The 15,834-nt window shown below is 32.3% G+C and overlaps 1 protein-coding gene across 1 annotated transcript in view; it reads left to right on the top strand.

Moving 5' to 3' along the window:
- Nucleotides 1-2,151: 2,151 nt before the first annotated feature.
- Nucleotides 2,152-15,834, top strand: part of LOC118186839 (O-acyltransferase like protein-like) — a 114,729-nt gene continuing 101,046 nt past the window's right edge. The window contains exon 1 of the mRNA XM_085820069.1: nucleotides 2,152-3,088. Coding sequence (XP_085676195.1) covers nucleotides 2,218-3,088 — 871 coding nt within the window. The 5' untranslated portion in view covers nucleotides 2,152-2,217. The remainder of the gene's footprint in view (nucleotides 3,089-15,834) is intronic.

Genomic DNA, 15,834 nt, shown 5'->3' with positions numbered 1-15,834 from the left:
TAGGGACATTAGGTTAATTGGAAGCAGGAAAGATGAAAAATGAGCAACGCCTTCGCCGGGAATCAAAGCACGGACTTCTGGAATACACGACCAGCGTGCTGACCACTACACTACGAAGGCGGGAGAAATACCATATCATTATCATATTTAATAACCGCTGGTAATCATTAGTTACTACGTGTTCTTTGTGAGCTATAATTTATAATTTATGTTTATCCGAATTGTTCATTATAATTCACATTTATCCAAACAACGTCCCAACCGGTACAGTGGTTAGCGAAGCTGACTGACGTACCGAAGAGCCCAGGTTCGTATCCTAGAGAAGACATTGGATGTTTCTAAATGTATAGTATCTGTGCGGCAGGGGGGGCACACAAAATATGCGGCGAGCCGAAAGTTATCTCGAAAGGTTGATGGCAGGGGAATAGGGGAATGGAGACCCTCGTACCCGTCCTCCCAGAGTGCTTGCTCTTCATCAAAATTGCGGACGGAACTGAGCAAAGTCGTACTGTCATCTGTATGGTGCTCAAGGCTCTTGCCAACGATAGGCGCAATCTTGCACTCTTTGCCACAATGAATTTCGCGGACTTGTTCTGATGTTACTGTGTGCAATTTTATTATTTAGATTTTTCAAATTTTTTTCTTTATCATTTAGAATCGAATATCCGTTTAGTATGCTACTTTTATAAGTTATGAAGAAACAGAAAATCTTTAAGGATCAGCAAGTATTTATTGTACTACTTACTTTGCATAACCTTAATTAATCGGTATTTCTTAGAAATTACCAAAAGAATTCTCATTAATTATTTTGTTGTATTTGAACTGTACTGAATTTCGCGAGTTCGACCAAAATTATTTGAATTTTTTGGTTTAAAATTAATGCTGATAGTAAAAATAAAGAATTTGCTTCAGCTAATGTTGTAGAAGCATTAAGTTTATTGAGGAGAAACAAACATAAAAATTCATCTACGCCTTGCTGGGATTTGAAGACCGAATAGGTAACCGGATGCGCTTTCAACTACACCACAAAGGTTTGCGGGAAGGAATTAGAAAATTCTTTACATTCTCTCCCAATTAAAGTGTGACTGGGAAAGCTGGAACTCGATAGCCAAATCCTGGTGATGATAAATTACTGTTAACCATATTTTAGTTCGGCCGCTACTTGTAGAGTCTTCTCAAATTTTTGAAGCAAGAAATAGTATTAGATAAGCAAGCTTTGCTCTCTCAGGAGTTCGAACTCCGAAATTTCCGACTTCTAAACGGACTGCATTCCAGTTACATCATAAAGGCACGTGATAAAGAAGGAAATATTCCTTTCAATATATTTGAGTATTCCACAGTTTTATGACAGTAAATAACTCAGTGTTTCAGAAAACAATGATGATGATAGTACTAAGTGTGTGATATTGTTTGATTAAGGTTGATACCCAATTACTTGGAAGCTTAAGAGTGTAACCAAAATTTTAAGTATAAGACGATATCATTTATTTATCGGAAAAACTTTCATGCGTATAGCATTAAAGAATCTAACACGCATCATTATTATCAAGTTCAAGATTAATAATAATAAAAAAAAGAATATAAATTACCTTATGTGACTGCAATTGAAAACTGATGCAAAGCGTAACATAAAAAAAAAAAAAAAATAATAAGCTATTAGCTTGTTTTTCGCTACTCATTTGAATATTAATCATTTTTCGAATGTTGCTGTACTCTAATAAAATGTTAATAATCGACAAATATTTTCATTATATAAGACAAATATTATTAAAAGCTCATACTTAAATTATTCGTGATTAAGTTTTAAAATAATTTTAATTATATGTACAGCAACGAATAAGCAATATTATCAGCATATTTAATAAATAGTTTTTCACATTTTTATCAAAAAACTGAACATCTGTATGATAAAAAGAGCATTTTTTTCATGCAGCTGGTTGATTGCGAGTTAACACTACGAAAATACATCAACGCTTTAATTAGGCGCTCTTTTTAAATGCACTCTCTTTTCGTGAGGAGAGTAAAGTAAAGTACTTAAGATCTATAGTCTATACTCTTGAATGAGTTTAAACTTCAGTTGGCGACGGATATTGGCGGAAGAAACTTAATCCCACCTTTATAAACCTGCGTTAGCAACTTTCTTCGCCAGGTTATTGGTGTCCCAGTTTCCGCCGTTAACTTTCTTTCAGATAGAATGTAACATGCCAATCTGACAACATGCCTCTTCCAAAGCACGTGATCTTTTTAGGTTTATTGTTATTTGAAACTGTTTTGGCAGCACGGATATTTCCTGAAACAAGACTGGGAATTGTAGGAATTAACGCGAATAAAGAATTTGAACTGCCGGACAGTCCAATTATTTCTGTCACGAAAAATACTCATAAAAATAATACTTCTGTGACACACGAAGATGGTGTTGGAGCTAGTCATCCGGCAACATCCGGACAAAAATATTCATCGGAGAGTGTGTATAGTGCACCTATTCAGAACGAACCCTATCTCAAGTTGGAAAACCGAACTGCAAAAAATGATAGCTTGGTGCTAAATTCTACTTATCCAAGCACAAACGAAAGGGGGCATTTGACAGCTGATCCAGCTGACCTTGAAAATGAACCCAGTGATCCGACATTGACGTCCGAAAGCGTTCGGAGTGATATGTCGATTGGCAAAGTGCTAAATAATTACTCAGATTCGAACAACATGCTGGAAAATAATTCAATATTTATGGAAAAGGTAACAGCAAAAACTAAAGAAACTAGCAATGTAACGCCAGTGACTAATAAAGATGGAACTAATTTCGAAGTGAGTTCAGGACTGGGTAAAACACCCCCTACTGAAACTTCGAATACGAATGAAAATATTGTGAACAATAATTACGAAAAATCGAAAATAAATGAAGAAATTAGTATTGAAAGTAAATGGAGAGACTTCGAGAAAGCCTTTCGAATGTATACAGATTCTGTCATGAAAAAAGCTCTTCCCAAAATTTTAAGGATTCACAGTCAATTAAATATCTCTTCCCAGTGTAATGCAGCTTTATTACAGTTGATGTCTGGACTGAGAAGTTTCAAAAGCTGGGCGATAAAAAGTAAGTAAATGTATCAATTTTTTAAACATTTAATTTTTATTTTACGCTGCCATAAAGCAAAAGTAAGGTTATCCTGATCTATACTGATCGAAACACCTTATAAGCAGACATATGGTGTTGAAAAGAAATATCATTTTCAATTTCGGTTCTTTATTCTTGATATATGTAGAAATACCACAAAAGTTTTTAATGTTATGAATTATTTATATAGATTCAACTTCTATTTTAACTAATAAAATTAATAAGCGCATTCATACAACAATTTTACATTTAAATGCTGCAAATACTTTGTATAAATAAATACAAGCACAACTTACTCATCTTTAAAATTCTCACTCTCCTCGTTGCCAATTTTAAAAAGGCATTTTTAAAGATGTATATAGTATTGCCATTTATTGGCAGACGATTACTTAAATGTTCATTATTCTGACATTTATACCACTTCACCAGCCAAAAATTAAGATAATCTCATAAAAGAGAATCTCCATTTTTGAAAGTAGTAGAAACGAAAAATGTAGAAGCTTTAATATTTATAATACGGTTTCATTTATATCAATTTGGTATTTCAAAAGTGAAAGAAATTAAACCGTACACAATAAAAATAATTTCAGATAAATTATGTAAATATGTTTTCTTTAAAGAGATATTTAAGGAAAAAGTGTACAGTTACTTTAATCTATATTTTACTCTTCAGTTTCGTACATAATATGGCGGCTTTCGAACGAGTGTTTTAAAAATATCATATTTTATTTGTAAGATTATATAAAATGGTCGTACGATGTTATTATTATTAAACTAAGAATAGGAAAGACAACGAAATATTTTATTAATTTATTAGGTTTGTCTGACTTCTGTAGTGCTATGAAATAATCATTTATAATGCGAAAGATGTCAATAATCTATTATTCTATGGGTCGATAGCATTATAAAATAAATTTGAAGAATGTAAAAAGCAGATTCACATGTATAAAATAAACAAATATCATATTAAAACTCTTATCACTTATATCGATAAACTTTGTACGAATGACTCCAAAAAAAGCAAATTAGTATTAAAGCAATCTCAGATAGATATATTTAAGACTTTGAAAATACAAAAATTATTATTTTGTATGAACTAAAATATTAAATTATTTCTCAGTAAGATGTAATGTAACTAGATTAATTGTTTCATCTATAATACCACTTTCTTCAGCTTATAAAAATAAAAGACTTCTTCAAGAAAGTTTTGATTTTCTGTTGCAAAATACCTGTATAAAGTCAATTAAAATTTTTTAAATATCATTTAAACAAAGAAAGCATATTAAAATCTGTAATGAAGAATTAAACATTTTGTTAGTAAACATACATTTTTTTCTAACTGTGGGCACTTCCCTATTCGACATTATCCACACTTAAGGCCAGAAGTGGTGATCGTTTTATTATGAAGCCTCCTATGAAATAACAGATAGTTAAAACCATACCTTCTCCGGGATTCGAACCCGGGCCCTTTGCTATTCGAGTTGGTTAACCTAACCTCTTTACCTGATAGGCGGCACTAAATATACTGATATCCCGAAAATTCCCTTTCTGAAAATTAGATCCCTGTCTCCTTCAACCTCATAATCTGCCAAAAATTTAACAGAAACTTTCTGAAGTTTTACAGAAAGATTATGCGAGATTATCTCATTCATTGCATCTAATAACGCTTGCCTTAAACAAGACAGGTAAATAAGAGAGTAAAATTTCTTATATTTCTGTGCTGACGATACCGGTGTAATTTTTAAACGATTGCTTTTTATCTAAACCATGTATAATTACAGGAGTCAGTCAAATGTATGATTCTTAAGGGGCGGAGCGCACCAGCGGCCTAACGGCAAAGTCGCTGAATGCTGGTAGTTCTGTCCGAAGTTCGAATCCCGTGAACGGGCTGGCTGCATTAGAGCTTCCCGACGTGTAACGTGCATATGAGCCAGTTTTCCTTGGAACGTCTTCCACGAAGGTATCCCTTCCCTTAGGCAGATAGCCGTAGAGTGCTTTTCTGTAATCGAATCAACCAAACAGAACCAAATCTTAAGGTGCAGCATTTCTTAAAGTTTTTAACTTCGAATCTCCGTCTCAACACGAACGATAAATCACGAAATCGAAAAATCATCAAGATCTCTTATCCTTAGAAAAGGCTTTCAAAATAAAGTGATTAATTTCATTTCAAAAATAAAATTTATTTTGAGCATTAAGAACAGATGATGTTCCCAGAAATTAGGATTAATTTAAAAAATTTCTGAACCGATTAAAATGTTAGAAATAAGAATCATTTTACAATAATTCTAATACATTTTGTCTTTTTCAAAAAAGTGGCATTTTTTTAGAAAATTTATTATTATTTAATATAATTTAATTTCGATTCATTTTCAATTAAGTTAATAATAAGTTAATTAATAATCCTAAAAGTTAATTTGGGAATGCACTCAATTTCCAGTAATATTAACTAGTAAAAAGTATTTTAAAACAAAATAACCGAGCTGTATCTAATCGCGATATTATTAGGTTAGATTATTTATTAAAGCAAAGCACTCGACGTCATTCTTGTGTAAAATGATTACATGTGGCAAAGAGCATGAAACCCATCATCCCTCATAAAGCATGAAATGAATTATTGGTATTTTAATAGACTTATCCAGGAATTATTGGAATTGTTTGTTCTAAAGAATATGAGGTATGGTGTGTTCTCAAACATTTTAGAATAAGTAATACTATTTGCATTTATTAATAATTAAGTTAATTATTATTATTAAATTATTTATTTTTAATTTACTTAAGTTTAATGAAATCTCGATTAACTACCTCGTGTTTGAATAAAGTTGGTTTATTGTGAACCGATAGAAAAAGGTATTATCCCACCCCATCAGCGTAAAACAAAACTAACTGTCTTTGCAAAACGCCAAAAGGAAAAGAAATTGTGTTAGATAACAACAATTATAACAGATGATATTATAATGTTTGGGAATTGTTTTTATCCACAATAGTAGTCTAATTGCATGTTATCAGAAATATATAAATCATCCGCAAGACTGACGGTTAAAAAAAATCTGCCAAAACGCAACGTTAGTTACGTTTTTCAAATTCCCTCATAAATATTATTCTTTAATGGCCTTTATAACCTATTTTTTCATTTCTAGTTATATTTATTTTTCTATAATTTATTTCGTATTCTTTTATTTTGAATATTGATTTTAGTTTCAAAGCTAAAGATTTTTTGTTCTCGAGATTAAACTGTTTAATAATTCTGGTAACTTATTAAGAGTATTCTTCTGTTAATAAGATTATCGGTTATTTCTCTATTTTGTATATTTAGCCCGAATGGGCTATCAGTCTTGAAACAGGGTATCGCTTCGTCTCTTATAAGCGGCTATATCACTTTTCAAATTATTGCCACCCAATTATTTTTAAATAAATTAAAATATTATTCTTAAATAAATTAAATAATGAAGAATTTGCATGTATGGTATGTATGTTCTTCGAATCGTGAAAAAACGACGGTACCTAGTACCATCAGCTCTTGAATGCCACCCGAATATGTGTACCTGGAAGCCCGAACTCTGAATTTTATATTTCATATTTTATAAAACTTTAATGAAATTTTCGTTAACAAACTTAAGGATTTAAAAGTGAGCAGTGACAATACTGCACGGTATTTTTATCTCCAATCGACGAGACTGTATATCGAAAATTCTAAAAGCTATGCTGTTTTTAAATATTTTGTGATTTTGCCGTTGAATCGAATTTTATGTGGCATAAGAATGCAGAACATGTTGCTGTTGTTGTTGTGACTTATCTCACTTGTCTGAAAGTAACATCAGCAAAAACCCATCCTCATCGTGGCAAGGAGTCCAAGATTGCGCCTGTCGTTGACAAGAGCCTTGAGCTCTATACAGGTGACAGTACGACTTCCAACCTCAATTTTGATGCAAAGCACCCCGCGGGGACGAGTCCGAAAGTTTCCTAAACCTCTTTCCCTAACATCAACCTCTCCACAGGACTTTCGGCTCGCCGCATATTTAGAGAGACCCCATGCCCACAGACACTGTACATTTACAAACATCCATGCCTTTTACGGGATTTGAACCGGGGCCTTCGGTACGACAGTCAGGGTCGCTAACCACTATCCCGGTTCAGCGGCGCAGAGAACATGATATTTAATAAATAAAGTTAATATAACGTTAATAATAAAAAAGGAAAAAGAGTTTTGCAAGCTATCGTTCTAAGAAAACTGAATACTGATATGATGAACTGAGAAAAGACTAAAAAAGGTACAGAAATGTATGCCAACATTTAACACTGCATCGGGAATTCTAAACATACGCTTCTGTGCTGCTCTTAAAATTTTGTAATTTTCCTGTTTAATTGTATATAGCGTAAATTCGGAGAAAGTTATGCTTCATAATAAAGCTAGAAGGACAAAAAAGAAATGGATTAGCAGGAGTCTACCAGTGCGCTGGTAGCTGGTAGCAGTCTACCAACGCACTGGTAGACTGCGAGTTCAGCGAGAGCGTAAAAAACCTCAAAAACTCCTTTAGGATGATCGTCAAAATCTAAACCCTTCAGATTTATTAATTTTTTTAACTGCTTTAAGATTAACCGTGAGGAGTTAACCTTTGGATTAACCATGGACGGGCATCTCCGTTATTACTCTAGTAAATAAGGAATTGAAGAAGAAAAAATTGATCCTTCTCCAAATGACAAATTTGTTTATAAGAGATATCGTAATTTTACGTGGGAAAAAAATTTCTGATCCGAATGCTTTGCCATAGTCAAGTAATCCGATCCAATTAAATCCATATTCTTATTTACTGAGCAACTTATGGGCATTATATTAAGTACGCTCGATTAAAGAATTATGTTGACAACTAATTTTTTACGCATTGCTTAGCAAGGAATTTCTATGCATATCAGTAGTTTTTGCTTCCTTTTCAGTTTTTTAATAAGAATTAGCTTCATAAATCAAAATTAATCATTTAAAAATGCCACTTATTTCACTATTAAATTTATTCTGGTCAGAGTGCCTTGCCATAATCAGGTAATCCGATCCAGTCTGATTCAGTGTTCAATATTTTTATTTACTAAGAAACTTATGGGCACTATGTTAAGTACTCTCGATTAAAGAATTATGTTGAACAGTGATTTTTTAAGCGTCGCTTAGCAGGAATTTCTGCTCATATACTGTTTCAGTGGTCTTTGCCAATTTTTGAATTTTTGTTGTGAGATGTAGACTCATAAATCCAAATTAATTATTTAAAAATGTCATTCATTTCAGTATTAAAATTATCCCAATTTCAAAAAATTATTTTAAAACAAACAAACCGATAAACAGCCTTCTTTTCGTAACCAACATTTTGCTCTATAATTTTATAATTTTCATTTCATTTCTTTGTAAAATCATCGATTGTAAACCTGTCTTTTATAAAAATTCTATGCCATTAAAGAAGTTGTCTGTAATTTATGGCATCATTTGTATTATTCCAGCCATAAAAAGAAAATTTCAGAGGCTGAGTAATAGTGTACAACATAAATGATTTCAGATTATTTTATTGTTATTTTACTTAAACTGTAGGCATTATGTCATTTAACTCGTAGCTCAAAAGACAGTAGGAAAATGAACATGCAGGAATTTATTTTTAAAAAAACGTTATAGCAAATTATTACTAGACAACAGGTAAACGATTATTTTTTAACCTAGCATAGCGTTAGAAACATCTTTGAGTTGACAGAATAATCATGAAAAATATTTTTATTAAAGATTCCCGATTAGGTACAGGCCCATCAGTGGCCGAGCGGTAAAGTTGCTGAACACTGGTAGTTCGGTTCGAGGTTCGAATCCCGCGAACGGGCTGGCTACATGGGTGTTTTCGTGGTTTTCCCCATGTGTAACGTTTATACGAGCCAGTTTCCCTTAGAACGTCCTCCACGAAGGCATCCCTTCACTTAAGCAGATAGCCCTAGTGTGCTTTGCCATAATTAAATGCACCACCACACCACACGGTTAGGTATATTTTCAATTATATCAAATTAATATAATATTAACTTTTAAAATCGTTCACTTTGTTGCATGTGTGTATGTAATATGCTATCATAATCTGAAGTATAAATTAAAGATCATCTGCTTAAGGCTGTAAGCAATTGTCACAGTTGACTCCCTGCAGCTTCGCGATGCAGATTGATACTGTTATACTAAAGCATAACCTTTCATAGCTTGAAACAAAAAATACAGACTTTTCTAATGCTAGTATATTTCAAAATAAACATTTTCAAGTGTTTTGATTTTTATCGCTAAAGTTTCGTGATTATTTGCAATCTTTAAATATTATTATATAACCATTCAGATTTTCGTGTTCTTAATGTTCTCAATTAAAGTTTTTAAATATTTTTCCCTTCCGCCAACTTTTCTTCAATCTTCGTAGAGAATGCCACAACAATTTCAAAATTGAAGTTGAAAAACAAAAGCCGCCGCACTAGACCATTAACCGGTGAAACTAGTGGACAAGGAAACCTAAACCACTCTACACTTCCGATTGCACTGTTTCATCTCTTCGGAAGTGGGTAAAAAACCATGTCACGTAGAAGTCCACTTCCGTTTGTTGTCAGGTTCCGATGGCATTCAAACTCTCACATGGTTAGAATAACTGGTTTCCGGACAGATCGGAGCCTGTGCAGGAAAAGTTTAACTGAAACTTACGTTTTTATTTAATGGGAAAAGAAAAAAAAAAGGGAGAAAAAGCTAAAGACAAATTTCCTGAAATTTAGTCCTTACAAAAGCTTATTTATGTCATGAAGTAGGTGTGAACATCAGAAGATAAATCTAGTGCGAAGAAGAAGGAAGATTATTTGGGGCATATAGCCTCTGTTATACCCTTTGACTCCTAAGACCAACTCAAAAGACTATCCGCTGTTGCAAGGCGCTTGCTTATTGAGCAAATGGTTGGTTAGTTGGTTATTTCTATACGGCAAAGCATAAGAGGCCTATCTTACAAAAAAGGAGACGCCTTCTTGGAGATCTTTTTAAGGGAAACTGGTTTAAATACAAGCCAGTTTTCCCTAGAAAGACCTCCACGAGGGAAAACAAATTAGTTTCCATACCAGACTGGCTGTTGTTTTTTTGCTTATGAGATACTTGCGACTTAAATGATACATTCAAAATATCTTGATATCTCTTTTTTCAGATTACGAATCGGAACTTGATAAGTGAGAAAACAATTTTCTTAAGTTCTAACGGCATTCTCTCCTTCAGATAAAGAAACTGCAATGATATAATTCCAGATATCCGGACTTCAGGTACCTGGAAATCCAGTTATCCGGGTCTCGTGTTGTTCTTTTGAGATCAAATAAACCTGAGTTTATTATTAATGTATTGATGTGTTTTAAAGTTTTCATTGATTGAATATAATTTTTATAAAAGCAATAATAATACAAAACATATTTTAAAGAACTGGTAAACTAATTTACAAGTATAAAAAGCAATTTCAATTTTAGATTTGTTTAATCTCATTCTTAATGCGGAAATTCTCCCTTCAGTTTTAACACATACTACATCCTGTTTTATTTTTACTACAATTTAAAGCTCAATCATTAATTGGCAGCCTCTTTGGGAAAGTGTTTAAGCTCTAAAATGTTTGAAGAAGTAAGAAATGCCGGATTTCCTCCAATCCCTTGCAGACTGACATTATTAATAGTCAACAGTATAGTTCTGTAATAACATCATTTGTTAAGAAAATTAAAACTATTTATTCGCTTGCAATACTTCAACCTGAAATCTTACCTCTTTTCGCGACTGTTTGTGTTCATCTAACACGTAACCTGCTGTGTCTCGTCATCATTAGTTATCATGCTAGGAAAGTGCAAAAGTACTCTTATAATTATAATTTTGGAATAATGAGCGCGCCACTTGCGTAATATTTGTCGATAATGCTGAGCTATAAATAAAAAAGAATTTTATCAATTAGATTCAATTGCATCCTCTTTGTAACCATCCCGCTGTCATCATCACTTATCTCAGATTCAAAGTTTAGTCACATATACATATCTATGACAGAAAAAAATTAGTTTACAATGAACAATCAAATGAGCAAATATACGAGTATAATCTATAAACGTTAATGTAAAAGCAATTATATACTGTTTCAATAGGGTTTTTTTATATCCGTGAGTCTCTATACAGCCATAAATAATTCTACTTTCCTAAATATAGACTTAACGAAGGAGATGACATTATATCAATTTCCCCTGAAGCAAGGAATTTTTATCTAACAATATATAGTGTAACTAGATCTTATCATATTTTATTATCCTTTAGATAAAGGCATGATTGCATTGCTTAATTTCGTTGAGAAAGATTTTTGATTTTATTTTAAAGAAACAAAAAACATTTTATTTCTCAACTGAATTTTATTTCTTTGAAGGAATGAAGTAGGATAAACGAAAAAGTAAAACTGCTTCATTTGTATTATAAAATGAGAATTTAATCACACGTACTATAAATACCTAAAAAGGGATTTAATTATTCAGATATTTTGTATATCTAGATGAACTGTGGTACCAGTTGATCCAGATATTTTGAGCTGTGTTGAATTTAGTTTGTAAAGGTTCATCTTCATTATAACTTGTTTAAATATACGTATTCTACTCGTACATTTGGCTAGATAATTAAATCACTCAGCGTGACTATTTCAACTCCTTCATTTATAAGTAAAAGTTATTGAGAATTTTTAGAAATCATCTACATTTTCTCCGGGATTCGAACTTCTTACCTCCTGATTATTAAGTGGACGTGCTGTCAGTTACATCACAAGAACATTCAGGAGGAAAGGCGATAACTCTTTATATTCTCTCTAATTTAAACAGCGACTGAGGAGAGAGGAACGAGATCTATTAACCAAATCAAGTTGAGGAGAGAGCTATTAGTTAATTTGAAATGCGGAGAAACAACTATGCTCTTGCGGGGATTCGAATCACTGATCTTCTGACTTCTGGTTGGACATGCTACAAGTTACATTACCTGAGCATGAACAGGAAAAGATAATTTCTTATAACAGTAATCAATTATAAAAACAAGAAATAAGCACTTTCACTGTCACGTATTTTTATACGCTACTTTCGATTTTTTACATTATTATAAATGAGAAAAATGCCTATTATGCGAGACCAATATATAAAATTTTTGAGCAATGTCATTAATCAATTCTTCTAAAAACCAAGAAGGAACAAAAGTTTATTTTCTTTCGAAACATGGACTTTGCCCATTAGCAGTTTTGACGTAGCGCAGATCATATATGTTGCGCTATCCAAAATTTACTGCTATAGGCGTAAACCCTTTATATACATTTAATGGCAGAGAGATAGCGTATGCCATCTTTGAATACTCAGCAACTTTTTGAAATCATGTAGTGGATTCTTGTTAATTCGAATTACTAGCGACTGATAACTTAATCTGTTTAGCTTAACCTGTTCGAATTATTGGAAGTGTTCGGTAAAATTATCTTTAAGGGGATGTACTGAAAATAGTACTTCTACAAGCTACGTAAATCCATTTGCTTTAACTGCCAGTGCTGCAATCTTGGATTTCCGGACTTGGATCCACCACATAACCTTTCTTTATAACAATTTCATCTCTAGCAAAGTTGAGGTTCAGAATTTTGAACAAAAGAGTTAAGGTCAAAATCTTAATTTGAACGCTAAAGTTCTGCATTTTCTATTTGGAGATAAGTTCTGTAATGAAATGAAAGTAATTTTCTCCATGAAATATTTAATTATTATTACTTATTATAATATTTAATTAGTCCAAAAAGATTTAAGATCATGACTTGTGAGCAGAAGTTGTGCAGAAACCGTTTTTATGTGATAGAAATGCGCAAGCACCGAAGAGAATTAGTTTAAGAACATTTCAACGCAAGTATGTGATATGATCAAACTGTTTGCGAGAAAAATGAAAGAATTAAAGGGCTTTTAGGCAAATGATTTGAGATAAAACGTTTTACAGATCTTCGTGTGTAGTTTGTAATGTATGTTATGTAAAAAATGAAGGTTCTTCCTTGCCCTTTTTCGGTGTTTCTCGACAAAGATTTTTCAGGCTCCACTGTGCTGTTAAAGACGAAAAACTATATTTGAACAATTTATTTTTACCTAAAAAGCAAATCTAATATTTTAACCAAAATCAGTATATTGCTAATCTGCATCAAAAACAAAATACCATAACGAAAGTAACGTACATAATATTTTTGAAGAAAAAAATGCAGGTTATTTCCCATTTTTACTTTCTATAATTAATTACTAAATAATGTGAAATATTTATGTTTTGTAACGTAAAATAACATTGTAGAGACATTAGGTATTTTTTGGAAGCAGCAGAAATGAAAAATGAGCAACGCCTTAGCCGGGACTCGAACAACGAGCTTCTCGAATACGCACCGAGCGTGCTGACCACTACACTATGTAGGCACACTAAGAAAGCAGGAGAAATACTTTATCCAAAACAATGGCTGCAAATGAAGTAAAAGAAAAGAAATTGCTTCGAGATTCAGCCATTTGATTTTTGAGCTAGGCTGCCATGAATGCTCAGAATTTCTTGCAGTACTGTAGCTATATTTTTAATGTGGAAAATATCATTTTTTTAAAACAGCGTAGTCTGAAAAATTTCAGATTACTGTCTAACACAATGAAAAATTTACCAACAAAGTTTAAAAGAAATTTAATAATTTAAAAAATATAAAACCCATAAAGTTTTTAATGTAACTTTCATATGCTGACTTTACTTTAACCACTATAGAAATTTAGCGCTAAATTTTATGTAGTTAAGACTTATAGTATGTAATCAATTAATCTCTCAAGATTTCAAACTATAAATCTTATATCATTATATATTTAAAACGAGCTGTGAAAATAGCAACACCAAACAGTAAAAGAACACCTTGCTATGATATCATTTCATTACAAATTATCGCCTCGTGAAGATTGGTAGGCTTACTTTATCAAGAAAAAGTTTAATTATTCAAGATGTATCTGTGCATTTATTTCGCTTGATTCCTTGCAGCAATTTAGTTTTTAAGTGGCAATACTTTTTATTTCCTAAGACTTCAATATCGCTTACTGAAAATAATAAACACTTCCAAGATTTCCTCTGCCCATTAATTACGCAACAAATTACTTCTCTTAACATCAGAACTTTATTGTCATTTAAGCCTTTGTTTTCTACAGTTTTAAAAATTTAATCGGTTATACTGCAGCTCGTAAAAGAAATGTACACCATTATGATGATGTGCGTGTAGAAATAACATATGCATTTAAAAAATGAATCTTTTTTAAACAGTAAAGCTGAGCGTTGCTGATTGCCGTATTTAATTAGCAATACTCAATTTTTAAGCAATAAGACGTTTCCGCTACATAATAAATATTCGATAGTGTCTAATAAATATACCTTTCTAACGGCATCGTCTTCGGCAGATTTTATTTCATATATGATAAGAATAACAATTTTTTTACAGGAAGAGTATATATGTATTTTTTAATTATCCAAGATCAAAAGACAATTTAGTTCGAGTTAACGAAATTAGTTAATATTTTTCTTAACTAACATTTTAAGAATTTTAGCTTTCTAATTATTTAATTTGGAATTAATGAGAGTTTAGTATACAAGTGCTCTAAAACTCTCAACCGATTTCATGAAAAAATCTTCCATAGTGATGGAAATAAAATTTCGGAAGAAGATAACACATAAATACCAACTAATCTCAGTATATTTCAGGGTTTTGTCCTTCCAGTTCTTAAGCTGCTTTGAAAATCGTTTTTAACATGGGAAGTGTAATTTTATTCACTCCATTTGAAATACGAGATTTTAATATTCATTACTTATAATTTTGGTGTCAGGTTTTGTAGTACGAAATATCACGTTTTGTAAAAAAAGAAACGCACTTTTTATAAGTCCCTTCTAATCTAATAATTATGAAATGCACTACCAAGATAGTTATCTACAGTCCTATCAAAATGCAGTGGTGCCCCAACTTACTAAATCAAAACTGTATAGTAAATACAGTTTGAAATTAGCAGTGACAGTATGCAAACTGAAGCATGTCAAGACAGCAGTTACCAGTCACTGTAGCCTCGGAGAAGGCACACAGAAATTTGTTTTATCATTTCATGCTAGACATTTGTTTTATCATTTCATGCCAGACTAGGTAAATTTCAACCCATGAAATGTTGCATGAGATTATTCCTCTGCTTCTGTCTTGTTGCTGCAGCGATTAACTATGCCATGCATGTGAAATGTTATCTCATCAGTAAACAAAGCATGTGAGGCTTTCTTTTACAACAGCCTTTAGGTGATCAACATACGCAGAAGAACGAAGTGCTACATCTTATTCAGAAAGTGAGTAGAATCCTGTATATGGTACGCACTTTGGAATAAAACAGAGTTCTGCAATCACTTGTGTTAAAAATCTAACACGCTATGCCCAAACTCTCCATGCAGTTTGTGTACAGGTGATTTAGAGCTTCTTCCAACTACGTCTAGAATCTGAATTGACGGTCTGCCAGAACGGTAGACATATTGCACGCAACGTGTTCTTTGAAATATTTTAACCAATAGTTTTATGTTAGTTTTCTTGTTGGATCTGGTTTGCGTAAGTGTCCGCTGAAATCCATTCTAAATCTCGGCGTAGCTTATAATCTTCAGTCTTGCACAAACAACAGCAGTTCTTTCATCAGTTATCAGTACGATTTAT

Source organism: Stegodyphus dumicola, chromosome 7 (genome assembly GCF_044657685.1).
Source record: "Stegodyphus dumicola isolate Sdum_Otavi_A_Nest chromosome 7, ASM4465768v1".
Taxonomy (NCBI): domain Eukaryota; kingdom Metazoa; phylum Arthropoda; class Arachnida; order Araneae; family Eresidae; genus Stegodyphus; species Stegodyphus dumicola.
The sequence above is the reverse complement of the archived record's forward strand: the minus strand, read 5'-3'. Positions and strand labels throughout refer to the sequence as shown.